This window comes from Lissotriton helveticus, chromosome 7 (assembly GCF_964261635.1).
Source record: "Lissotriton helveticus chromosome 7, aLisHel1.1, whole genome shotgun sequence".
NCBI classification, from domain to species: Eukaryota; Metazoa; Chordata; class Amphibia; order Caudata; family Salamandridae; genus Lissotriton; species Lissotriton helveticus.
Window position 1 is genome coordinate 139,201,606 of NC_136068.1, and position 27,801 is coordinate 139,229,406.

The 27,801-nt window shown below is 49.7% G+C and overlaps 1 protein-coding gene across 1 annotated transcript in view; it reads right to left on the reverse strand.

The window, feature by feature from the left end:
- Positions 1 to 517: 517 nt before the first annotated feature.
- DUSP15 (dual specificity phosphatase 15) overlaps positions 518 to 27,801 on the reverse strand; it is a 124,455-nt gene continuing 97,171 nt past the window's right edge. Inside the window, exon 7 of the mRNA XM_078650443.1 lies at positions 518 to 1,160. Coding sequence (XP_078506569.1) covers positions 534 to 1,160 — 627 coding nt within the window. The 3' untranslated portion in view covers positions 518 to 533. The remainder of the gene's footprint in view (positions 1,161 to 27,801) is intronic.

The following is a 27,801-nucleotide window of genomic DNA, read 5'->3' on the forward strand; positions in this document are numbered from 1 at the left end:
TTAAAGAAAATATGGCTTACAGACTAAATAAGACATACCTTGTAACAACCGAAGCCAGCATTTTTGAAGAACATTGACACAAGCCAATAGCAAATATGGGTGGTGAGTGGGTGGGGCTTCAAGTCCACACTCCAATACAGCATGGCTCGCAGAGCAGCTCATGCACTGCCCAGGCGCGACCTAAAAAAGACATGGAGACCACAGTGCTGTACAGACGGCCAACAGGTGTAAGCCATTTGTTGTTCCCATCAAAGATCATTAGTCTGTCACCAGAAGATAAATCCTTCCTCCATGATAAAACACATACGTCCACGGTGCAGCTATCACTCTCAATGGTTAAACTCTGCAGATCTGTCCACCGACAGCCCTCTCTATGGTAAAACCATGTGCGCGTGTTTATGGATTCCACTCTCTATGGTAAAACCTTCAATCTCGGTGCTTGATAATGTCTTGGGTGTGCACTCCTCTGGGCAACAACATGGAGCCTTTTTCCCATCATGCTTCACGCCATACAAATAGCGCCAATGTCAGCATCATTTTAAGCAGCTGGGGATGCAGAAGCAGCCCTGCTTCATCCGTAACACAGTGGAGTGACTATTTCTATGACCTCCCTGCATGGGCTCCTGCGATGTTTGCCTGCTTCTATGCACCTGTCCTTCCATGTCCACTGCTCTTCGCACAGGTGTCTGCGGGTAACGTCCTGCACCCTCCTCACATCTACAAACCGGATCCTGCAGGGCATCTCCTGTTCCTGTCAGCTGTCTCGTGCCCTTCACACTTGTTCTCATTGAATCTTCTCTTCGATGCAGCAGTTCCTGCAGATTGGTGCTTGTTGTATCTCCAGTTGCCTGTCGTGATTCCTGCATATTGTTAGCTCTTCCTTCTGCATCTTCAGGTTCCTGCTGGTCAGTTCTTGTACCTGCTGCACCCTGAGTTCTCAACTCTGGCTCCTGGAAGTCACTTTCCCTTTCTGCTGTGACTTCATGTCCATGCAGCTTGCTTCCTGCAGCTTCATTGTGCCTGGGCTCATGGACTTTTTCGTGCAGGGCTGTGCCTGTCCCTTCTGTGCTCTGCGTCTCTTTTGGCAGCAACAGAGCCATAATGTCCTTTTTATCATCAAAAGGATTGTCTCCATATCGCTCCCTGAGGTGCCTGGCAACCTGTAAAGGAAAGACAAACAAGGCTGTGACAGGAAACTTCTTAAGGGAATGAAAGTATGACTGAGATATGACTCAGATATGCCAATACCCTTGGGTTAAAAGTACATAGCAGGACATGAGCGCTTTCATATTTTGGACTGGAAACCTTTAACACACACAGTATTTCAGGAAGTAATCTTGGAAAGTGTTATAAAGGTAGCTGTATGACCACATAAAGAGAGCAGTCAGTTGTAGTCAGCAGCAGGTTTATTTTGTAATCACCCCAGCCCTACAGATCTCTATCCACTATCAAGCTGTCCCTTTCAAGAGCTGCCCACACACATTTTTGTCAGCTCATATCATGCTACAGCATGTCCATATATTGGTAGAAACCTTGGTAAATTATAATAATTCCTACATCTGCACCCGTGCAAATTAGTAATCCTGAGATTAACAAAATGTCTGTGATTTGGACTACTGAGTGCATTGAATGACAGCAGTTACATTTTATGAATATTTGCATTACAGTTTCACCATATTTTCAGGTTTTGCCCACACATTTTTACGGCATATCTCCCACTCAAAATTTGAAAAACATTTTGCAGTTTTCTTGTGCCTTTACAATATAAAATTTGCTGAGGACAGTGGCAGATGGGGGACTTGGACTGTCAGGTCTAACACATAATGTAGGGTGGATCACTGATTTAATGCTCTGCTACTGAGACATGGTGTATATAATCTGTAGGTCACAAGTTAGAATCTCATTGAATCTAAAATTCCAAGCACACATAATTGATAATAAAAACACATGTTACAGTGCTTAGAATTGAAAGTAATGTGGCTTAAAGCACTATATAAAAACAAGCACTGGCAAACCCAATAGATCTGGCTTGGCAAGCTGGAGTAATGGTGTGGCGTTCCTCGCATGCTGGCTGATGGCGGGGACTCTAGACGCACTATGGACGCACTGACTAGCATTCTATTTGTGCGGGATCTGCTCCTTCCAGTGCACCAGACTTCTGATAGGCTGGAGTGACAGGCATGTGCAACGTTGAAGGAAGACCGGCAGTGTCGAGGCAAGAGACTGATGGCCAGAGGAGTAGGGAAGAGTTGGAGGTCTCAGAAGTGCAGATGAAAGCAGCGGAAAGTGGTGAGACCGGACCTGGAGAAGCAATGGTGTTGCAAGTGTGGCCGGACGGTTCCCCACCAGCATTGTTCAAGCGCACCAGAGGGAGGGCGAGTCAGACGAGGTGGCTGTGACTCCATCAAGGGGTCACAGCTTCAGCCAAGTAGTGAGAACAAGCGTACTCACCCTTAGTTACTGGCTTGCTGCACACGCTTTCTTGGTGGGGCTGTAGGACCCTTTTGTGTTACTCGACATGGACATCTTGAGAGAAATCCATTGGGGAACTTTTATTTGTGTGTCCTTATATTTGGAGTGGATGGCAAGACGTTGAGGGATCTTTCCTTTTGTTTCTTGAGATACTGTGATGTACTTTGAGATGTACACTGAATTGTCTAACAGTAATGGGCTCATGGAGTAAGAGATAATTAGATGCTACTATATAAAACTCTGCAAATAAATAAATGAAAAATAGTCTTGGGCTTCAATTTTCCCGAGGGTGCTGTTTCACCAGTGAGGGAGAAGACCGGAGAAAGTCCTAAGGAGGAAGGCCTATAAGACAAGAGACTGTGTGGAATGGACTGTGTTTATACTTACCTATTTTCGTTATCATAGACTTGTGGCAAATAACAGCATCCTACACCTAGCCTTATATCTCTTGTCCTGTAACAGTGGTGTCAGAAGTGGGATAAGTATCCCTTTAAGGACAAGAAGGTGGCCCACCCGGTGACATTGCCCGATGTGATTAAGCAACTAGCTGAGGGCCAGCGCCACCTACAACTAGTTGTAGAGGGACAGGCTACTGCTGCATAGAAGGAATGGGGAAAGTTTACAAGAAGCCCTTCAAGCCCAGGCAGGCGTGATGGCTAATAATCAGGCGGATAGGATACTGCGATACAAACGTTGACAGATACCATTGTAGGAAGGTGGATATCTGACTATGGTTACCCCCAGCTTTTTGCCTAGTGTTTAGCTGGTTTTCGACCTAGTTGGCCTGGGGCCCTGCTATTCAGGACCCCAGACTAATTGCTCTCTCTGTAAAATGGACTCCATGTACCCTAGGTACATACCTAATTGGATACTGGGTCACCTTATCAGCCCCTGTACAGTGTACCTTAGGTACCCAGGGCATAGGTGTACCCAGGGCCTACCAGGGGCTGCAGCATGTATTATGCCACCCCTGACTGGCCATCCAAACTGACACAACTGGCTGCTAAGACAGCTGGGGCAAGGTGGTGTAAATACCCTTTGCTGTAGATATAGTATACCTATATCTAACCCCAAAATGGACACATATATTCCTATCAGCCACTCCTATGGCAGGCCTTATCAATCCTGAAGGCAGAGTGCTTGGAATTATGTGAGATTGTGCTCTAGCATGAGCTGAGCCTGTCTGCAGCGTGCGGAACCAAATCCTTATAGCTGTTCCATGATAACGCTATACCATATACTCTTAAGTGCATTATAATCCTCGCGGTTATTGCTAACTTTGGTATAGCATTATCCAAACATGTCGAGTAAGGTGTCATACGAATTGGAATACTACCCCCTCGCCAGTTCTGGCGACGGGGGTAGCATTCCACCCTTTTAGTGGGACACGACATGTATGTAACTGTGAACCCCGGTTAAAGTTAACCCGAGCCTCAGCATCACAAAATGGATGCTGCCACCACAGACACAAGTCTGACCTCCTGCTGCTGGGAGTCCTTCCAGCGAGGGAGGCCTGGACAAAGGGTTTCCTGCCTTGGGAGGTGCTAGCCCCACCCCAGACAGGATTTTGTGTATTAAGGTAGGGAGGCCTGAAAGGAATGAGACATGCCTGGGGCACACAAGGTGTCCCTGTGCATACACCGGTTCAAACCAGTTGCTGGGGCACACCAGCCCCAGCTCTGGCGCGAAACCGGACAAAGGATAGGGGGTGTAACCACCCCCCTTCCTGGTCCCACCCATAGGAGGGACCTAGTCATAGTACAGCCCCCTTTAGCAGGATAAAGGTAGGAGCTAGTCCCATTCCAAATTAGATTTATCCTGACAACTTTACAAGAAGAAACTCTGGACTTCGACGTTCTGCTCCACAGAAGACTGAAGAATCTCCCTTGTGGGCAAGGAGTGTCCACCCTGCAACTGCAGGCACCATCAAGCGTCCTAGCGGTCCACTTTGTCGTCCTTCCTGCCGGATCCAGACTTCAGAGCCCGACGAGACCCGGACTCCCAGACCTCGCCGACCTCTACCCACATCTGCAGCACAGCTGAGACCCGTGGGTGCGACGAGACACGTGGGACCGGCCATCTTGAAGAGACTGCACTTCGCTTCCAGCACGACTTCTGAGGCATCCTCGAGAAAGTGCTTTGGGGATTGAGAAGCCCCAGCCCTGAGCAGCTCCTGCACCAAAGACCAGCCCTCCAGCATCCACGAGATCTGCGTGGGGCCCTTTTGCTTGATTGCTGCTCGACGCGTTGTCTGGTCACTTGCCGGCTGGCTAGTGACCTCCTAGAAGACGATCCCAGAAATCTACACTGCTGGTCTGGTTGCTCCAGACTGGCCCTTGCTCCCTTCCAAAAGAGGAGCACCCTGGACCCTCCTGGTCTACTCCAGACGCCGTTTCCACTCACCGCGTGAGTTGCCTTTGCCAAGGCCTGTTGATTCCAAATCCGGATCGGACACCGCCGACAGCGAGAGCCTGCGTGGGACAGCTCGTGCCTCCATCCTGGTCGTCGAAGACACCTCCTGGTCCACGTGGCTGCAGAGACAAGCGTCCACTCTTCACCTGATCGCGACAACAGCATCTGGTTCCCTCCTAGTTCCACACCGGTCACTGGCTAGTGACTTTGAACACTGTCCCCTCTGCTTTCTGGTCCTCTTCTTCCTCGATCCACCCGTGGATCGCACCGGACATCTTCCTCCTGGTCGCCTGCAGCATCTTTTCTTCCAGGCTCCATAGACTTCAACGCAGAAACCCGACACGACTTCGCACCTATGCACCCGCAGCCCGTGGGTGAGGTAACAAGAGCAGTCCTAACTAGTCAGGATTGTCCGTACTCACCTTTTTCTCGAACTGTACTGTCCATAGACGTTGTTATGCATCCTGCGTGTGAGTTCACACTCTGCACCCGCGTTCCGTGGGCCTCCTATTACTTACCTAAAGTTAGGGTAGTGTATTCCCAGCGATCCTACAGCCTCTGGACAGCTCCATTCCTTCTATCGATTTCCTTATACCATTTACTTAGTATATGGTTTTCCGTGCCCCTAGGGCACCATTGTAATTTTGTGCAAATTATCGTATTTTTCCTAAGAGATTGTCATGTGCTTAGCCCTCTGATCTCATAAAGAGTTCAGAGGTGTTTGTTATTAATAAATATATTGTTTATTTTCATAACAACCTGTGTGGTGTCCTTTCATCTGGTATTCAAGGGGTTATATGAGGTAAAACAGCTGGCTTCACATGCCAAAAGAGTTTAGCCTAAGACTGCTTTGTCCATGCTACCATTAGGATAGCTGGTCTATAAGGTTGACTTACAACCAATCACCATAAGGGTTGTTTGGACTGATACAAGGTGATCACTAGAACTAGTGAGCATCATATATCAGGCCAACTTCTCACATTGGTGTGCAGCTGTTGGGATTTGAGCTTGCTGTTGTTTTTACCAAATATAATCTTGAAATATCATTTGAAAGATCACATAAGGTACCATAGGTACATATGACAAGCTTAGAAATACTCTGAGTTCTACTGAACCAGCTGTTGTAGTAGAAAGGGCCTAGCACACCCTGACCACAACTCTTAGCAAGGGATCAGTAGGAAAACCCATAGTGTAGGTAAGTGCACCACTTACACCTCACTAGAAAGCATGTCTACCACAGGAGAGGCCTCAGTGACTCCCCTTGTGGTTAGTGACCCTCCACAGGTCCTTTCCAGGTATGCAGCACTCAGCTTCCAGGAGATGAGACTATTGTGTACCTCCATGAAACTGAAACAGGGTTCTAACCCTACCACTCCTTTTCTGTTAGGTCTCTTAGAGACATATGATGCCAGAAGGGCTGCTAACGCAGGCCCCTCTAATCCAGATGGGAGCATGCCCCCCTTAGAAGGTGATCCGGGTGATCCAGACTCTAACCTCCCTGAAACAGAGAATGTAGATGATAGGGAAGAAGGAAACTTATCTGAGAATGAGGCAGTAAATGGCCAACCTTTAGTCAGTAGACTTACCAGGGCCAACTTAGACCTACATGGGGAGGGAACTGGGAGAGCCCCAGTGCCATCCACTAGCAGGCCTAACTTTGGGGTCAGGAGAGATAGATCTCCTTCTAGGGACTCCAACAGATCTGTGCACTCCCATGCCTCTCATGCATCTGCTCAGATTAGGATGACTTCCCCTCAGAGGAGAGAGCATGAGGCAAAGATGAAGGAAGTTAATCTGAGGATTCAAAGGGAAGAACTTGCCCTTGCCAAGGAGAAACTTGCCTTTGCTAGAGAGCAACAGTTGAGTGGGTTAGCACCCACTGGTGGCAGCAATATCCCTAAGGATAAAGACAGGAGTTTTGATAATAGACACCTGAATAAAATAGTGCCCTCCTTTAAGACAGGATATGATATCCACAAGTGGATAACTGCTCTGGAGAGAGCCTGCAAAGTACAGCAGGTACCCCGGAGTCAGTGGGCAGCAATATTGTGGCTCTCCTTTGAAGGTAAAGGTAGAGATAAGCTCCTCACTGTTAGGGATGAGGATGCTAATGATTACCAAGTCCTGAAAACTGCTCTGATTGATGGGTTTGGCTTAACAACTGAACAGTACAGGTTGATGTTCAGGGACACCCAGAACACTCAGGCTCAGGATTGGACTGACTTTGTTGATTGTGCCACTAAGGCTTTGGAAGGCTGGTTACTGGGAAGTAAAGTTACTAATTACACAGGATTGTACAATCTCATAATGTGAGAGCAAATCTTAAATAACTGTCAAAACCAGCTTTTGCACCAGCACCTGGTAGACTATGATCTGACCTCTCCACAAGAATTGGGTAAGAGGGCAGACAAATGGGTCAGAACCAGGATTAGGCCTAAGAATCAGGGTGGTGACCAAAAGAAAGAGACTACCAAGCCTCAAGAGAAAGGTGGGGATAAATCCACAGAGAAGGCTTCCCCAGGGCCCCAAAACTCCAAGAATGGGGGTGGGTCCCAAGACATTTCCTCTACCCAGAAGAAACCTTATTGCCATGCCTGCAAACAGGTAGGCAATTGGAAAACTGACAGCAGTTGCCCAAAGAACCACAATAAGGAGAACATACCCCCAAGTAACACTCCCAAGCCTCCTGTTACTACTAGTAGTAATCCCCCAGGTGGTGGGAGTACCCCCAAGAATTTGGGTGGTTTTACTTTGGGAGTTCCTGGGGACTCTGGCCTAACCAGGTCCCCTAAATGAGATACTCTTGTCTGTGAAAATGGCATGGGGTTTGCCAACTTCACTGATTGTCCCAACACTTTGGACAAATACAGACAGGAGCCCCTCATCAATGGTCTGAAAGTTGAGGCCTATAGAGACACAGGGGCTAGCATCACCATGGTGACTGAGAATCTAGTCCCCTCAAGGCAACTTACACCTGGTGCCACGTACCAGGTGACAAACATTGATGGAGTGCAGAAAAATCATCCCATGGCAGTGGTAAATCTCAGCTGGGGAGGTGTCACTGGCCCCAAGAGAGTGGCAGTGTCATCAAACGTGCCTGTAGATTGCCTACTGGGGAATGATTTCGAAATCTCAGCCTGGGCTGAGGTGGAACAAGAAACCCATTCTAAAATGGTAAATCTTCCTGAACAGGTTAGGAGGGCTGTGCCAGTCTCAGCCCAATCTCAAACGGATTCCTTCCCTGAAAAGGTTAGCAGGGCTGTGATGGCCACAGCCCAAACTCAAACTGATTCCTGTGTTGTGAAGCCTGAAACTATGGATCACTCCACACAAACAGAGAGCATTGAGGAGGAAGAGAAATCTCCCTCCCACCAGACTTTAGGAAAGGATCAGCCTCCTCAGGGAACTGATCTTACCCCTTGTGAAGAAACTGCCCCAGAGGTAGTCAGGCCTAGCCTGACAGAGCTCCTGATATGAGTGGACCATTCCAAGGTGGGACCCAACCTGGAGCAGATAACCTGCCCCTCTCTACCCTGCCTCAGTCAGCCCAGGGCTACAGAGGTCAAGGAGGCCAGTGAGCCCCAAAGGGCCCCCTGTCCAATACAACAACCCCATCAGCAGATTAGGGAAACCAAAGCTAGCAGCCCTAGCGAGGTGAAAAAGTTAGAAACTCCTGAGGGATCCCCCTTAAACTTAGTTAGGGACCTCCCCCAGATGGACTCTGTTGGGCACAGCCAAACTTGGGACCTAAGGGCCCCAGACCTGACCTGTCCCTCCAGTAAGCTAAACAGAGGGACCCAGCCTCTAGCTTTAGGTAGCCAGAGGTTGACCCTGAGAGCTCAACACAACTCAGTCGTAGAAAGAAAGGCCTATGTGGTGGATGATGATTGGAGGAAGCTGAGCCCAACATTAGTGGAGCCTCACTTCAGTACTCCATCTCAGCACCAGCCTTTTACTTTGCCAAAACACACCACAGGTAGAGATTCCCTATGGTGGAGACCCTCAGATACCCTTAGGGTGAGGGATTGCTTAGTTAACCATGAGATAGGGGGTAACCATGCCAGTGCTGGTACTTCCTTATATGGCCACTTAGGCAATATAGGCTTACCTGGACAAGGATAGCCTTATCTCCTTTCGTTGGGGGGGGGGTTATGTAGGAAGGTGGATATCTGACTATGGTTACCCCAACTTTGTGCCTAGTGTTTAGCTGGTTTTCGACCTAGTTGGCCTGGGGCCCTGCTATTCAGGACCCCAGACTAATTGCTCTCTCTGTAAAATGGACTCCATGTACCTTAGTGTTGGAATTCCTGAGGAATGACAGGACTCAGGAGGTAGGAAAAGATACTTGTTTAATGACCATCCACTCTCCTCACTGGAGAGCACACCAACATTCCACGGGGAGCTTCAGGGTGGAAGAACCCACCAATGGCAGAGGGGTAGGGGTGGACAGAATGTACCAACAAGGTTAATTGTAACACATCTCCCTTCCTTATAATGAGGACCAAATAACTCTAAAGACAAAATGTGAAGGTGGCTAACGGTCGGCTGGAAAAAACCAGCAGGGTACAGCAGGAGTAGTCAGCAAATACATTATGGTTGTACATTTACAATGTTATCAAAACTCCACCATTGACCATTTCCAAACTGGACCACATTTTTAAGCACTTTAACAATCTTGCTAGGAGAGTGAAACTTGCTGAGAGTGGTCCCCAACTTGGTGTTCGTTCTAGCTTGCGCCATGTCTCCCACCTCCCACTTTCGGACCTTCACACCATGCTTTTGGTCGTACCATTGTTTGTATTTGGTTTGATGTTGTCTGACCTTCTCCCCTGCCTCCTCCAAATCTACTTCCCTGACAAGGATACTGGGTCACCTTATCAGCCCCTGTACAGTGTACCTTAGGTACCCAGGGCATAGGTGTACCCAGGGCCTACCAGGGGCTGCAGCATGTATTATGCCACCCCTGACTGGCCATCCAAACTGACACAACTGGCTGCTAAGACAGCTGGGGCAAGGTGGTGTAATCACCCTTTGCTGTAGATATAGTATACCTATATCTAACCCCAAAATGGACACATATATTCCTATCAGCCACTCCTATGGCAGGCCTTATCAATCCTAAAGGCAGAGTGCTTGGAATTATGTGAGATTGTGCTCTAGCATGAGCTGAGCCTGTCTGCAGCGTGCGGAACCAAGTCCTTATAGCTGTTCCATGATAACGCTATACCATATACTCTTAAGTGCATTATAATCCTCGCGGTTATTGATAACTTTGGTATAGCATTATCAAAACATGTTGAGTAAGGTGCCATACGAATTGGAATACTACCCCCTCGCCAGTTCTGGCGACGGGGGTAGCATTCCACCCTTTTAGAGGGGCACGACATGTATGTAACTGTGAACCCTGGTTAAAGTTAACCCGAGCCTCAGCATCACAAAATGGATGCTGCCACCACAGACACAAGTCTGACCTCCTGCTGCTGGGAGTCCTTCCAGCGAGGGAGGCCTGGACAAAGGGTTTCCTGCCTTGGGAGGTGCTAGCCCCACCCCAGACAGGATTTTGTGTATTGAGGTAGGGAGGCCTGAAAGGAATGAGACATGCCTGGGGCACACAAGGTGTCCCTGTGCATACACCGGTTCAAACCAGTTGCTGGGGCACACCAGCCACAGCTCTGGCGCGAAACCGGACAAAGGATAGGGGGTGTAACCACCCCCCTTCCTGGTCCCACCCATAGGAGGGACCTAGTCATAGTACAGCCCCCTTTAGCAGGATAAAGGTAGGAGCTGGTCCCATTCCAAATTAGATTTATCCTGACAACTTTACAAGAAGAAACTCTGGACTTCGAAGTTCTGCTCCACAGAAGACTGAAGAATCTCCCTTGTGGGCAAGGAGTGTCCACCCTGTTATGTTATGTTATGTTAATCTAGTCTTTTATAGCGCGCAGCTACTCCTTAGAGTGTCCTGGCGCTTTTATTGACAGCCTGTAACAGACAAACACAACACAGTAAAATAAAAGCGGACCCAGCAAAAAGGAAGAAGAGCGCACTAAAGGGCAAAAAGCCAAGTTTTAGGGCCCTTCCTAAAAGTCAGCAAATTAGAGGTGCTGCGTAATGCCAAAGGCAAAGTATTCCAAAGCTGTGGTGCCAGCAGCCTAAAAGAGCGACCTCCAATGCGGGCCTTTTTTACTCGAGGGACCACAGCAAGGAACAATGATTCAGATCTCAGAGATCGGGCCGGATGGTAAAAGGCAAGCCTCCTTTGGAGATATTTTGCTCCCGAGGCGTGGAGAGCCTTGTGGGCCAAGGTCAAGGCCTTAAAAACTATCCGCTTCCGGATAGGCAGCCAGTGGAGCGACTGCAAAAGGCCGGAGACTCTGGCTCGCCTGTGAAGTCCAAAAATGGCCTGCGCGGTCGAGTTCTGGACCACCTGCAGCCGTTGCAGGAGATACTCCGGCAGGCCAAGATATAGGACGTTGGAATAGTCCAGTCTTGAACCAATTAAGGCCTGCTCCGTAGTCTTCCTATGATCTTCTGAGAGCAAAGGAAGGAACTTACGGAGCATCCAGAGGAGGCCAAAGCATGTTCCCGTGAGACCAAGGATCTGAGATCTTAACGTCAGACCCTGCAACTGCAGGCACCATCAAGCGTCCTAGCGGTCCACTTTGTCGTCCTTCCTGCCGGATCCAGACTTCAGAGCCCGACGAGACCCGGACTCCCAGACCTCTCCGACCTCTACCCACATCTGCAGCACTGCTGAGACCCGTGGGTGCGACGAGACACGTGGGACCGGCCATCTTGAAGAGACTGCACTTCGCTTCCAGCACGACTTCTGAGGCATCCTCGAGAAAGTGCTTTGGGGATTGAGAAGCCCCAGCCCCGAGCAGCTCAGCTCCTGCACCAAAGACCAGCCCTCCAGCATCCACGAGATCTGCGTGGGGCCCTTTTGCTTGATTGCTGCTCGACACGTTGTCTGGTCACTTGCCGGCTGGCTAGTGACCTCCTAGACGACGATCCCAGAAATCTACACTGCTGGTCTGGTTGCTCCAGACTGGCCCTTGCTCCCTTCCAAAAGAGGAGCACCCTGGACCCTCCTGGTCCACTCCAGACGCCGTTTCCACTCACCGCGTGAGTTGCCTTTGCCAAGGCCTGTTGATTCCAAATCTGGATCGGACACCGCCGACAGCGAGAGCCTGCGTGGGACAGCTCGTGCCTCCATCCTGGTCGCCGAAGACACCTCCTAGTCCACGTGGCTGCAGAGACAAGCGTCCACTCTTCACCTGATCGCGACAACAGCATCTGGTTCCCTCCTAGTTCCACACCGGTCACTGGCTAGTGACTTTGAACACTGTCCACTCTGCTTTCTGGTCCTCTTCTTCCTCGATCCACCCGTGGATCGCACCGGACATCTTCCTCCTGGTCGCCTGCAGCATCTTTTCTTCCAGGCTCCATAGACTTCAACGCAGAAACCCGACACGACTTCGCACCTATGCACCCGCATCCCGTGGGTGAGGTAACAAGAGCAGTCCTAACTAGTCAGGATTGTCCGTACTCACCTTTTTCTCGAACTGTACTGTCCATAGACGTTGTTATGCATCCTGCGTGTGAGTTCACACTCTGCACCCGCGTTCCGTGGGCCTCCTATTACTTACCTAAAGTTAGGGTAGTGTATTCCCAGCGATCCTACAGCCTCTGGACAGCTCCATTCCTTCTATCGATTTCCTTATACCATTTACTTAATATATGGTTTTCTGTGCCCCTAGGGCACCATTGTAATTTTGTGCAACTTATCGTATTTTTTCTAAGCGATTGTCATGTGCTTAGCCCTCTGATCTCATAAAGAGTTCAGAGGTGTTTGTTATTAATAAATATATTGTTTATTTTCATAACAGCCTGTGTGGTGTCCTTTCATCTGGTATTCAAGGGGTTATATGTGGTAAAACAGCTGGCTTCACATGCCAAAAGAGTTTAGCCTAAGACTGCTTTGTCCATGCTACCATTAGGATAGCTGGTCTATAAGGTTGACTTACAACCAATCACCATAAGGGTTGTTTGGACTGATACAAGGTGATCACTAGAACTAGTGAGCATCATATATCAGGCCAACTTCTCACAACCATTGCTGGTACTAAGGTACACCCAAATGTCCCTAGCTCCGTTTTACAAAAATACCAGCCTGGTGAAGATCCATTTCTTTTTTACGAACTTTGAGAGAGTGGCCAGTATGGCAACCTGACCCCCAGAGCACTGGAGACAGTATATTGAACTCCTTCTATCAGGGGAGTTGCAAACGGCCTATCAAGCAGCGAATCCTGCTAGTATAACACCATATCATGAGATAAACAGGCTAATAGTGGAATATCTGGGCAATGATAGCGAGTACTATTGGTCAAAATTCCATGATTTGAGTAATCGTCGATTGCAGACAACTTCCTCAACAATGGAAGAAGTCCTCGATAAAATATTTTTAGAACAATATCTAAATGCTCTCCTGAACCCCACTCCAGCATGGATTAATCAGCATCTGAATGCCACTGTGAGTAGTGCTATAGACTTTGCATGTGCCTACCAAAGGGCTCCCGATTTTAGGGTGTCTCAGTCACGGCCGCTTGATGTTAGGGTATCTCAACCACGGATGTGACCCCTGTTTCTTTATGTTGGAGGAGGTCTTGGTCATCAACTTCTACTCCTAGACCACCACCATAGGTTAGTCCACAATCCCATCCGCTTAATAGGAAAGTAGGCCAAGCACCATAATGTTATCAATGTGAGGAGTGGGGCCATATTGCCCGGAACTGCCCTCAGAAGGCATCAATACCTGAGCCTATGGAAGTTGGATATTGCGGGGGTCGGAATTTATAGGCTGGTCTAGATCGATACCACATGTGTATACAGGTCAATCAAGCCCCTACGAAAGTTCTGATCTACTCAGGCTGTCGTCATTCTGTGATCAGTCGTGAAAAAATGAAACCTCACCAGTGGCAACCTGGGGAAACTGTAGTGATAACCTGTGTCCATGGAGACAGCAGGCTTATCCTGTGGCTGTTGTTGAAATTGACTGGATGGGAGGAAAGTAGACGATACAAGTCGGTGGGATTCCTCAGCTAGTTGAAGAGATGATTTTGGGAACTGACTATGAGGAGTTTCCTCTTCTTTTGCCCAGGGTGTATCCTGACAGGAGGGTATACTTATAACAGGCATAGAACCCTTTTTAGTTGTAATGCACATCTCAGCACAGCACAGGAAAATGTGATTCTTATTGGTGCAAAAAAATGTACTATTGGCTTTAAAACACTGTAACTTCAGTACATAGTTTAAACATACAGAATTGAAAAGGAAAAGTGGCAAAGTAAAGTCTTGGCCACCCAGACCTGGCACTAACATCGGTTTAAAGCAGATATGTGCATGTTATTTGGCAAAATGCCACCACTCAAAGTGCAGGAGAGACAATAGCTGAAATGGGCTTACCGTATTGTGGCATGCAGACCCAAAATGCTAATTACAGTGAAAAAGACCGGTGGATGAAGAGAGCTGACACAAACCTTCTCCAGATATATATATATATATATAGTGTTGTTGTTTGAGATCTTCCCAAGCAACAGCCACAATACCTATGAGGGTGAACCACAAATGTCACTAAATTAACCTGTGCCTAACCATCTGTTAGCTTGGCACAAAAGCAATCAGGCTTAATTTAGAAGCAATGTGGAAAAGATGTATGCAGCACTTGGACCGTTTTTAGGTGAAAACAAAACAAACACAAGAAAAATCTCACCCCAATTTAGAAAAATAGAGTAAAATTTAATAAGTTTTTTGACACCATAACGATAAAAAATCCAATCAGTAGTACCGGAATTATGATTTTTTTAGTAAAATCTAGGACCTAAAAGATAAAAGCACAAACATATAGACATGCAACTCCAGGGCAAAGTCGAAAGTTATAGCTGACAGCGATAGAGCGCGGTTTGGAAACACGCGGTGGATTGGGCCAGGTCTCCAATTACCTTCACACTTAGAATACATTTTGAGACAAATGTTCTGAGAAAGTAAAGTTCAGCAGGGCAAGGCAGCCAGTAATGTCTGAGGAGGAGGCGTCATCGCCAGGGAGCTGCTGGTCAAAGTTGCAGTGAGGATTTCTACACTTAGACTTATCGCTTGTTTGGAAGTCAAAAATCTCCAGCAGGACGAGGCTGCAGGCTGTAGCAGATGAGTACTCCACGAGCAGGAAGCCGTTTTAAAGAGGATCTGCTGAACAGGATTTTCTGCTGTGGAGAAGAATTTAGAGGGAGCTTCTACAAAGTCAGGCCTACCGGCAATGCACCTTGGGTGGATCGGCGAGTTAGTAAATCCTGGTCTCCTCTGGGTTCTCACAGCACTTTTTGGCAGAACATTTTCCTAAGTTTTAGATTTGGGCTACCTGGGCACTTTTAGCACCACTTCCAAGGGTACAGGGCTGGAGGCGCACCACTTGGAGGGGCAGGACAGGATCAAGGTGCGAATTTTGGTGATTGGAGCCTTTTCTGTCCCTGGGGCTTTAATCCGGAGGACAATCAACTAGCCCTTGAAGTCCCTCTGGTAGTCCTGGGTTTAAACAGAAAAGCATGTCTTAAGGAGCAGGCCAGTCTAGTCTTCTGAAGGCACAAGGCAGGTTTCAGACAGCAGAGCAGTCCTCGTGTTGGAGCAGGACAGTTCTCTGAACTAAACAGAAGGCCACAGGTAGCAGGGCAGTCCCTAAGAGACCTCCACAGGTCCAGAAGTTAACTGCAGTATGGGCTTGAGATTCCGATTTTTATACTCTGGAATTTTCCCCTCACAGATGGTCCTGGAATTTCCTATCTCCTTGACCAGACTCCACTGTGTCTGTCTTCACAAAAGGCTATGGTAAAGTTATTTGTCCGCATGCTAATGCAGCTGCTTTGAAGTGTAAATGGGGCTGTGCTAAACTCCGCCCTCCAGCCTGCTAAGATGACCAATCCTGCCAACACCCAATTTCCCTAATGTGTGGCTGTCTGGAAGGAATACACAAAAGCAAACTGAAGCTCATACCTAGACATGTGACCCAGGATACAGGCTGCAGGCACTACATGGTTAGGAAAAGAAACTGTACACTTCCTTAAAGTGGCATTTAAAGAATTGTGACTTAAGGTCTGACTTTATCATTAAAGAGGATTTTAAATTGCAATTCCCTGGACACCAAATATAAAATTTCTACCTGCTCTCAAACAAAAGTTAACACTTATTAAATGTAATAAGGTGATCCCATGTTATTCTATTGGAGAGGAAGGCCTCACTGTTGTGAAAAACACATTTGGGAGTTTTTCACTGCTAGGATTCATACATTTTAAAAGTACATGGCCAACCTTTTAAACTCGATGTGCTGTTTAGGACCTACTTCAAGCCTGGCAAGGGGTTTATTTTGCCAGGTCGAATTGGTAGTTTAAAACTGCACACAGGCTGCAAAGGCAGGCCTGAGACATGTTTTAAGGGGCTACTTAAGTGGATGGCACAATAAGTGCTGAAGGCTCACTAGTAGCATTCAATTTACTGGCCTTGTATATATGGTATACCACATTATTAGGGACTTATAATACCAAGGCTTTAAGTGGGACGGCTCAGCACCGGCAGTTCTAAAAAGAAGGAGCTGAGACAGGTCCATATCGGGCTCTCCAGTTTTGCCCTCACCATCAGAGTGAAAAAAGAATCTTAGCTCTGCAGCAGTACAACCCTTCACTGTAACTTCAAAGAGACACATTATAGTATTTTCACAGTCTCATTATTTAAGAGCTGAAGCATTTTTTGAATATTACATACAAACGAAGCCATAGTTGTTGCTTATTTGTCTCATGCAACTGACACGAATTGACAAAGCGAATAGTCTTGGCTTGTTGTAGGTGTAATATTACTTGTTGTATTATATACCCGGATTGAAAGACAGAAGCATCAAAATACCAGTCGGATGACATACTATGCTAAGCGCAGATATTTAGCTTATATGGTTTTAAGCCACACCCTTAATTAGAACAACCACGCCCCTTTGAGATATCCCACCAGTTTTTTTTATCCCACTTAAAACACGGTATAATACATTAAATGTGCCATTTGGGTGTAAGCCGATTTTCCCATGTTTAGGGGAGTGAGCACTTTATCTCTGGTTAGCAGCGGTAAAGTGCACAGAGTTCTAACGCCAATAAAAAGCAAATTTAGCAAAACAGGAGTGGGGTGGCCAAAACATTTATGGGACAACCACACTAAGGCTGACAGGTCTACCAATGTATTTATTTATTTATTTTTATTACACAAAGCCTATAACATAGCGAAAGTTTGTTTGTAGGACAGACTTAAGATGTTATTATTATTTACAGAAGAGGTTATGTAAAATTCTTCACAGAAAGGGTCATAAACTACCTAGAAGTATTCTACAAGACCTAAGCAGAAAGAGGACAATAACTATAGTTCTGGAGCAAAGGCAGCTGGAGAGAAAGACCAACAAGTATTGGCATAGTCAATAGGCAGCAATGACAGGAGGGAGTGGGCGCGAGCGAGGAGGCAACAGATGGCCAGAGATGGCCAACAAAAAGAAACAATTAGCGAATTCCGCTGGGAGGGAACCAAGCACTCAAAGGTGGGACAGATGAACACTATTCACCCACCAGAGCAAAGGAATTTCGAAAGCAGGCCAAACAACCAACCAAAAGCGCTGGGCATGTTGAAAGCCCATAGACTGAATACAGCATGTACTGCAGACAGCGCATGCGCTGCCTAGTCTCGAACTAAAAATCTTACCTGTTGCTGTAGTGGTCAAAAACCCTCAAAGGATTGATTGCTTATGAGAAACTCATACATCATGCTGTAATGCCAAGAATTTTCAATAGGTGGCGCTGTGCCCAAACATATGAACTACTTTAGGTTTATTTTTCTTCTTTTTTTTCTTTTATTTTTTTAAACAGGCTCGAATTAGGGTGACCAATCATCCGTAAATTTCACGGACAGTCCGTAAATTGGACCTCACGTCCGTTGTCCGTGAGGATCCTTTTTACTGACACCTTTTGTCCGTAATTTTAGGTATTGCAGGGAGCAGAGCTGTTCCCCTGCAAAAGGCCTCTGCTCCCACCCAGATGGGGACCCCTCGAACTCCTCTGAGCACAAGAGCAGCCCCACCTCGCCCATTGTCATTCTGATTTCAGGCTGATTGCCACATACAGAATGACAATGGGTCAGTCTGGGCTGGCACAGCATGTGGTGGCCTCCTCCAGCCTTGGTCCAGGGCAGTGCATTCTGTCACATGGAAGTGCAAAAACGCCCATGCTGCTGCTAGGTGAGAATCCAGTTAACCAAAGGAAGGCGGTGAAAGAAGTTCAGAGGACGGGATTATAGTTATGGTATAGCAGCCATGGTTGCTGCTTTTTTATTTGATGCGACTAACAACCATTGACAAAGCCAATAGCTCTGGCTTGTTCCAGGTGTAATGTTACTTGTTCTAAGTGTAACAATACTTGTTAAATTAAATATATGGATGCAATGACAGAAGCAACCAAAATACCAGTCTGCTGCCACATTATATTAAGCACAGATTTTTAGCATATGTGCTTTAAGCCATGCATTTTATTACATGAAACACCCTTTTGGAGAGACCTCCCTAGTTTTTACATTCCACTTAAAGCTCTGGAAACAACACCATGTCACAGTCGCCCCACATCCAGGCACTATGCATCATGCATGACTCATGCCTTCCACTTTTTAGGTCTCGTCCTTTACCATTCCGAAGGAATGGGAAATGGCCGAGAATTCAAGTGCTCGAACTGATTGTCAAACCACCGCTTTTTTTCGTGGCGTTTTCTTCGAGTGCACGTACAGGCACGCGCTTTTGGCCCATACACTTTCATGGCCATCTGTTCCTGTTCCTCAATGTCCCTCCCACCCTTCGTTTGATCTTGCCGCGAGTTCAGGCTAATGGCCCTCCCCCAGCACAGAGCGCGCATCGCGGCCGCACAGCACATCAAAGGGCTTCTCCCAGCGTGTGCTGTGCAGCTTCTCCTCCCCTAATTATGTGGCCGGCCGTACTTGTGTTTCCTGGCCGCTTCCCGGCCGCTCTTGTATTTAATTAGCAGCAGCAGCATTTCTCCTGCGCCAGGCCACATCAAAGGCTCTGTGCCACTTTCACCCACACAGCAACACTTACAGACACGCAACGCCACTCACACCCACGCAAGCCCACTATCATCCATGCAACACCACACTCACCCATGCAACGCCACTCACCCAAGATACACCACTCACACACGCAACCCCACTCATCCACGCAACCCCACTCATCCACGCAACACCACTCATCTAAGCAACCCCACTCATCTAAGCAACCCCACTCATCCACGCAACGCCACTCATCCACGCAACGCCACTCACCCATGCAACACCACTCACCCACGCAACACCACTCACCCACGCAACCCCACTCATCCACGCAACGCCACTCATCCACGCAACGCCACTCATCCACGCAACGCCACTCACACATGCAACGCCACTCCCCCACGCAACACCACTCACCCACGCAACGCCACTCACCCACGCAACGCCACTCACACACGCAACGCCACTCACCCACGCAACGCCACTCACGCAACGCCACTCACTCACGCAACGCCACTCACCCACGCAACGCCACTCACACGCGCAACGCCACTCACACGCGCAACGCCACTCACACGCGCAACGCCACTCACATGCGCAACGCCACTCACACGCGCAACGCCACTCACACGCGCAACGCCACTCACAAGCGCAATGCCACTCACACACGCAACGCCACTCACACACGCAACGCCACTCACACGCGCAACGCCACTCACACGTGCAACGCCACTCACACGCGCAACGCCACTCACACGCGCAACGCCACTCACACGCGCAACGTCACTGACACGCGCAACGCCACTCACACGCAACGCCACTCACACGTGCAACTCCACTCACACGCGCAACTCCACTCACACGCGCAACGCCACTCACACGCGCAACGCCACTCACACGCGCAACACCACTCACACGCGCAACGCCACTCACACGCGCAACGCCACTCACACGCGCAACGCCACTCACACACGCAACGCCACTCACACACGCAACGCCACTCACACACGCAACGCCACTCACACGCGCAACGCCACTCACACACGCAACGCCACTGACACGCGCAACGCCACTCACACGCAACGCCACTCACACGTGCAACTCCACTCACACGCGCAACTCCACTCACACGCGCAATGCCACTCACACACGCAACGCCACTCACACGTGCAACGCCACTCACATGCGCAACGCCACTCACACGCGCAACGCCACTCACATGCGCAACGCCACTCACACGCGCAACGCCACTGACACGCGCAACGCCACTGACACGCGCAACGCGACTGACACGCGCAACGCCACTCGCACGCGCAACGCCACTCGCACACGCAACGCCACTCGCACACGCAACGCCACTCACACACGCAACGCCACTCACACACGCAACGCCACTCGCACACGCAACGCCACTCACACAGGCAACGCCACTCACACAGGCAACGCCACTCACACACGCAACGCTACTCACACATGCAACGCCACTCACACATTGTGGGTGCAGATTGTGGGTGCAGATTGTGGGTGCAGATTCAGAGAAAACTCAGCAGCACCACCACCATTGCAATGCAATAGGTCTCGTTTTAACGCAAATTTAAGCTATAGGCCTTGTAAATGGCAAAGCCTTTTATTTATGTTCCAAAAACCAGAACGCATAAATAAAGGGCATAATCATTTACAATGCTAATAGTTCAGACTCGCGTTATTGCGAGACCTATTGCATTTTCAATGCTTGTTCAGATTGCCTATGTGCAGGGGCATAGTGAACCCTGCCCCACCCCACCCCACCCCTTGCTTTAGGAACTACAGCGAGGGTGGAGTTCTTGATGGGGAACATAATTAATGTGAAAAGGTGAGTAAGTAAGTGAAGGGATGGGTGGATGGATGGCTGGATAGATGAGTGAACTGATGGATGGATGGATGGATGGATGGATGGATGGATGGATGAGTGAAGGGTGGATGATGGGCAAGTGGATGGATGTGTGAAATGATGGATGGATTGATAAATTGATAAGTGAAAGGCTGGAATGATGAATTGATAAGTGAAAGGGTGAATGGATGGACGGATGAGTGGAAAGGCGTGTAAGGCAGGATGAGTGAGTGAAAGGGCGTGTAGATGGACAAAAGGATGGGTAGATGAGTGAAGGGGTGAAAGGGTTGATGGATGAGAGAAAGGATGGATGGATGAGTGAAAGGATGGATGAATGTAGGTTCAATGGATGGATTCATGAGTGGATGAATGGGTGGGTGGATGGAAGGATGGATGGCTAATTGAAAAGGGAATTGAAAGAGAAAGGGGGATGGGTAAATGGATGACTGAATTGGTGGAAGGATGAGTGACTGGCTGGATGAATGAGTAAGTGAAAGGATGGGTGGATAGGTAAATGGCTGGATGTATGAGTGGATGGATGAATGAGTGTGCGGATGGATAGGGTAAAAGGGTGGATGGATGATGGATGAGTAAAAGGGTGGATTGAGGGATGGATGAGTGAAATGATGGATGGAAGGATACGTGATGGATAGGTTTGTAAATTGATGAATATGGACATGGATGGGCACACAGATGGAAGGACAGAATGAATGGTGAAAGACTGAATGATGGATAAAAGACTGAATAATGGATGAAAGTATGATTACACATTGTAAGCCCCATTATCGTAAGCAACATTTCTTATACATTGACTTTCACATTTATATGAGTGATTGTTTCTATATAATATGTGTGTGTTGTAAAGCATTTCAACACTCTGCCCCACATACTTGGGATGAGTAGCACTATAGAAGAAATTAAATACACACGAGAGAGGGTCTATGTGAAGATGAGGGGCACAATTGGAGGGTGGTATCAAGGCCAGACTGGCTGGACCGGGCATCAGGCGTTTTCTCTGGGAGCTGGAAAGGTGGGGGCGGTATTGTTACCACAAAAAGACCTGCACATTTGCTTAAAACTGCGCGCATACTTACAAACCATGAAGTGCACAATTGTCTCAACCTAATATAAACTTATTTTCACTTGTACTTTAATAGTTGTCTATTTACTTACTTATATACTTTTGCGCAACCTTATCTGATGTGTCTGTAAAACTTACCTTTTGTCCTGAATTTTGACCTCCTGTCCTGAATTTTTGTCCTGAATTTTGACCCTTTGTCCTGAATTTTTAAACTTACTGTCCTGAATTTGCACCCATGCCAGTTGGTCACCCTAGCTCGGATAGCTTTTAACACTGAAATCGGATCTCTTCTAGAAGAATGCAGGGCTACCCGGGCCCACGAAGGGGGCCCTCCTAAGAGGGCCGCCCCCCTTAGTGCTACAGGATGGCACACAAGTCAGCCTCCCAGTGTTGGGGACCCTCGAGGGTCCCGCATGCCTGCGTCACTTCCGGGCAGGAGGGGCAGGGGAGAGGTACTTATACCTCTCCTGCCCACTGTTCGGCCTCTTTTCCATGCTGCCTTGATGCCGTTTAGGTGCCAGACCTCCAGGAGCTGTACTTGGTGAGTGCGTTATACCCCCCTTTAAATTTCACTAGGCAGGGCTGCTTAGCCCGACCTTTGCCGAGGCTGCGGTCCGCCATTGTTGAGGGGGTAGATCAGCTCCTGGGGGGCACAGGCCGTCATCCCTCATCCCTGGCTAGATCTCTGCTACGCCGTTGGGCGCTTGCCTGGTCCCGGCACTGTGTATCCCTGGGTGTGTCCAGGGTGAGGAGGGGGGCCAGCGTGTGCTCGGCCTCGGGATTCTGGCCGTCGTAAGCCGATTTTATTGGGACCTTCCCCTTTAGCTTTTGCTATGCAGGGACGGTAGCTGCATGTCATCTCTGGGCCGCAGCCCACACAGGACTGTTGTAGGGGGGAGCGCTAGCGTCGCGAGACTAACCCCCACGCCCCCGCTGCTCACTTTCCGGTGGGCCTGTTGCTGCGTGGGGCATGGTGTTTTGTTTTCCGGAGTCAGAGGCCAGATTCCTGCCCTCACCGAGATGGGTCCACAGGAAAGGCCTACACTCTCAACTTCCTACTCACACCCCCCCTCCCCTCATTTGAGGTCACTTTTACCGCCGAGGTTCCACGGGGGCCCTCTGGTCTGGCGTTGTGCTGGTAACATCCCTGCTCAGCTTCTGTGTGCGGTGAGTCGTGCCCCTTATCCCCGGGGGAGCGAATTCTGGAGTGGACGGGCCTCCTTCGCTTGCGGGGATGAGAACCTTGTAGCTCGGAGGTTGTGTTGGTGTTGGAAGCCACCACGCTTGAACTGCCCCTTCTGGGGTTTTTGTCGGGGGGGACTGTAATACTGTGGGGCCCTAGGCCCACATGCTGTAAGAAGTGCGACACAGACACGAGAGGTATAGTGGGTTAGTGAGCCACGAGCACGTGCGCTCGGCTCTTTTATTAGCTGTGTCACGTGGTCCTGTGACATCAGTGGTGGGTGGGTGTTAGGTGTATCATTACATCTATAACAACTAGACAGTGTCTGCTAGTACACTACATTCCTCCCAAACTTTAATAAAAATTAGGGAAAAAGCAAAAGTCCGAGCCTGTGGGAGGAAGTACATAAATATACAGTAATTACAAATTTACAGTGAGTCTCTTCAGCTGCTTGCTTGATGACGGTGATGGAAATTGCTGCTGGGACTTTATTTCTTCTTGGCTTGACGTCTTGGTTCTCGGCGGGCGTGCTCTTCTTTACTTGCGCCGTAGAAGTGTGTTGGTCAGTCCACTGAGATCTTGCTTTTGAGGATGACGTCAAACAGGATGACCAGATGTTAGACTTGGATGAGGTTGTCTTCAGCTGGTCCGTCGGTTTCTTCACTGTAGGCAGCTTGGCTTTACTTTTCAAAGGGTGGAGTGTTCGAAGACATTCTTCTCACTAGGACGCCCCTCTCGCGGGTGTTCTCCTGCCACGAGATATCACCGGAGGCCCTTTTTCCAGGTTTCCACTGGGCCGGGTATTATTCCACAGCGTTGCTCCAACTCCACAGTCTGCGTGTGAATGGAGGAGTCGATGGGGTACTACCTCACAAAGTCCGTAGCTCCACCTGAAGGGTAGTTGTTGACTCTTGCCTTTGCGCACAAGTTCCTCATCTTCCCGGGACGTGCAGGTTAGACGGCGATGGACTCATCTCTCGTGTTGGGACCCTCTGCCACCGGTGTCCCTGAGGCCTTTGCCCCTTGGAGCTCCACGGGCTGGTGTGGATTGGTCAGTTCTCCTTGTTCAGGACATCTGAGCTCCCTCAGCTTCCAGACTTCCGCTCAATCCCAAAGGTGGGTGTTGCCAATTGTCCGGCCTGTGCTCTCCTACCGTCCACGGGTCGTCGGGGTCTTGTGAATAGGTGCCTGTTCTGTTCTTGGTGCCATCAGTGTTCTCCAGGACGTGCGGGTCACTGTACACGATGTTGTAGTGTGTCACCTCTTCTTCTTCTTGTAGGTGTGTGGACTTGTTACACCTCTCTTCACCTTTTCCAGAAGTTGTTGATGATGGCGTCGTGCCACATGACTTCTTACTTCAGTTCTCTTCTTCATGGCATCGTGCCACTCTTCTCCTTTTCACGACACAGTGCGGTCACCTTTCTTCCTTTGTCTTGCTGACCAGGCTTCTTCAAGCAGCGTGCACTCCGCCTGTTTCCTTCTGGTCTTGTCCTGTCTTTAGGACACTTGTCTTCTCTCCCCTCTTCGGTAACTGGACCGGTCATTACGATCTTCTCTCTTGTCTCCTATTACTTCCAGTTACTCTTGGTGTTGCGTCCATCTCTCCGGGTCTTCTGATCTCTCGGTTTGCGGACGTCTTCTGGCAGGACATATTCATCCTGACTTGGCAGAATTTCTTCTTTCATTTCTGGCGATCATTTTGGGTGATCGGCTTTTGTTTGGGCGCCCCTCTGGCTTGTCGGATCATCCTTTTTCCTGGGCGATCTTCTTTGCTACCAAATGGGGTGGACAGCTTGCTCTTCGTGAGTCTTCTTGCTATCCGCGACCGTTGGGATCGCTATTGGTTCTGCTGCAGTGCTTTTGCGTTGGCGCAGTTTCTCCTGCGCTCTTCGTGTGCTCTGCTTTTTCGGAGGGTTAACTTCACCGCTCCATGGACCTTCTCCAGTGGATGCACTTCTCGTGCTCGCTTCCGGTGAGGTTCTTTAGCTTCTTGGGGCGTTGACCTTGCTTGGTTGTTTCGCCTCCTTTTGGCTGCGGGGTAACTTTGCGTTACTCTTCCGGTGCACGTCAGTGTGCAGTGTAGTGGCACGTTCTTGCTTCACTTGGTACCATCGTGATACATCTTCAGTGTAGCTTTGTTCCTTGCGGTTCATTTGATTCTTTGGCGTTGTCGCTTTTCCACTTGCGTGTTGCACTTTTCTTCTTCACACTTGGGTACTTGCCTTGCACGTCTTCTGGTGCTTTGGGTGTGGCTTCCTTACTTTCAGGCGCTGTCTGGTACTGTCCGCGTCTGGGGTACACTGGCGCTCTTCCAGTCGGTTGTCTTTGGATCTTGCTGCTTGCGGTAGACGTTTCCGACTCTCCCTCGACGTCCAGCGTGAGGTTGTCTGCTTCTGCGATTGCGGTGAGCACCTGTGGCCACAGGCGTCACTTCTGCAGTGGTGATGGGTCTCAGTCTTTGGCCGCGTCGCTGCAGGGTTGTTCTCCCTTGTAGGCTTTCCCTTGCGTTGTCTTGTGCTTGTTTGCTTCTTAGTGCTTCTTGTGGTGCAATTCTCCCCAGTGTCCACTAGATGGCAGTGTAGGCTGCTTTTCTTCAGCAGTGGCTTTCTTTCCTGTTTGTGCTTCCTTCCTTTGTGCTTGGAGTCCCAGGCTTGCAGGACCTGCTGTTGTCCAGGAGTGTGCAGGACAGGAGGGGGCTGGAGTCATTGCTGGCCACAGGTAAGTCCCATTTCTTTTCCTTCTTCACGTTGGGGCAGTATGCAGCGTGCACCACTGGATCTGCAGTCCTCCTCCAGTGTTGGCGGCGTTTGCAATCTTTGCAGGGAATCCAGGAGGTGGGGCACATTGTCGCTTTATGCTGCGGGGTAACTTTGTACTATGGCCATACTGTGCACTTTTCTCTCCTCCCCCGGGCCTCAGCAGTCACTTCAGGCACACGCTGCTCGGGGTGGGTGCGTCTTTGCACATGGCAGGCCACTTGCAGTCATTCTGATGCCTGGGACACCGGAGATGGGGCACCTTGCTGTTCGCTGGCGGCGGCGATTTTTCCACATTTTCTGCGTCCTCCCTGCCTGCCTGACGCTCTCTGGTATAGGCGCCCGGCAGCTCGTGACAGTCTCGTGGGGTGGGCCCGCTCCCTACCCTCCGCAGCAGGCAAAGTGTTCACGGGCTGCTCTGATCGGCAGCTAGCGCTTTCGCAGGTCAGGGCCAAGTCCGCGATCACAGCGGGTAGGATCCGCTTCTGTTTTCGTGTCCCGCAACTCTCCCGTGCAATCTCTTCACCCCGCCGCCGCACTTCACTCACTCTGCGCGGCGGGGGACACTGGAAGCAGGCCGCGGGTGGGCTCCGCGAGTCGTGCTTTATTACGGGCCTCTGTTCTTCAATAGCGGGTAGGCTCCGCTTGCAGGCAGTCCCAAGGGGCTTTCGCTGGACTCGCTTTACCTCTCCCCGCCTGCGGCAGCTCCTTTTCACACGCTGCGCGGGGCGGGGGCAGGGGACGGATTCAGGCAGGCCGCGGGTGGGCTCCGCTGGCACTGCTTTATTTAATGTTTATTGTCGGGCACCATTTCGCGCTCTGGCCATGCGGGTGAGCTCCGCTTATGGGCAAACGATGAGGGGGTTCGCTTCTGGCATGGCGACCCCCCGGGGCCATACGCAGTCCCCGTGCTCACCTCTGGCCTACGGGCCTTTTCTTCCGCTGCGGCCGTGGCGGGTGGGCACCGCACGGTCCGCTTTATCCTCGAGTGCCTCGCTCAGCAGGACAGCTCCCGGTGGGGCCAGAGAGGTGCGGGGTCAGCTCCCGATCACCTCCTTATCAAAGGCTAGGCCCGGGGCACGGTGCACGCCCCGTGGGCACTCGGCGGCCGGCGCTGCTTCCTATGGGGGTGTCCTTCGCTCGGGCAGGATTCTCTCCCCCTTTTTAGCAGTGGCCGCGTCGCGTGGAGTTCGAAACACTCCCTCGTCGCCATTGTAATAGTCGTGGGCCCTAGGCCCACATGCTCATAGTAATTGCGACACAGACACCATAGGCATAGTGGGTTAGTGAGCCACGAGCACGTGCGCTCGGCTCTTTTATTAGCTGTGTCACGTGGTCCCGTGACATCAGTGGTGGGTGGGTGTTAGGTGTATCATTACATCTATAACAACTAGACAGTGTCTGTTAGGACACTACAGGGACGGGCGGCAATCTAACACAGTCCGAGTAGTTTGGGTGTGTATTTGCCCCTTTGCCCAGAGCCTCTACGCTGTGTTGTTTGCCCACATGGTCTGCCAGTACCACAGGTGTCTGGTTTTGCGTGAGTGCCGGATCGGATGATTTTGGACGACCCACCCCCCCACGTGATTCGATGGTAATGGGAGTCCCGGGAAAGGGGCTCACACCGGAATAGCTCAGCGAGTAGAGGGACGGGAGTGGTGTTTTACTCCGGACTCCTGGTGGGTCAGGGGTACTGTTTCAGCAGCAGGGGTCAATCAAGTAGCACGCGGGGTCGGTGTTGGAGGTGGCTGCTGTGCCTCCCTGCTTCTACCTCCTGGCGATATCCCCTTGGGGAAGGGCAGCCTCAGTTCCCAGGTTAGCATTGCCGCGGCATGGAGAGAGTGGGCGTTCAGGCCTTGGCTGCCCGTGGCGGTGTCCCGTTGCGGCTCCACAAATTCAA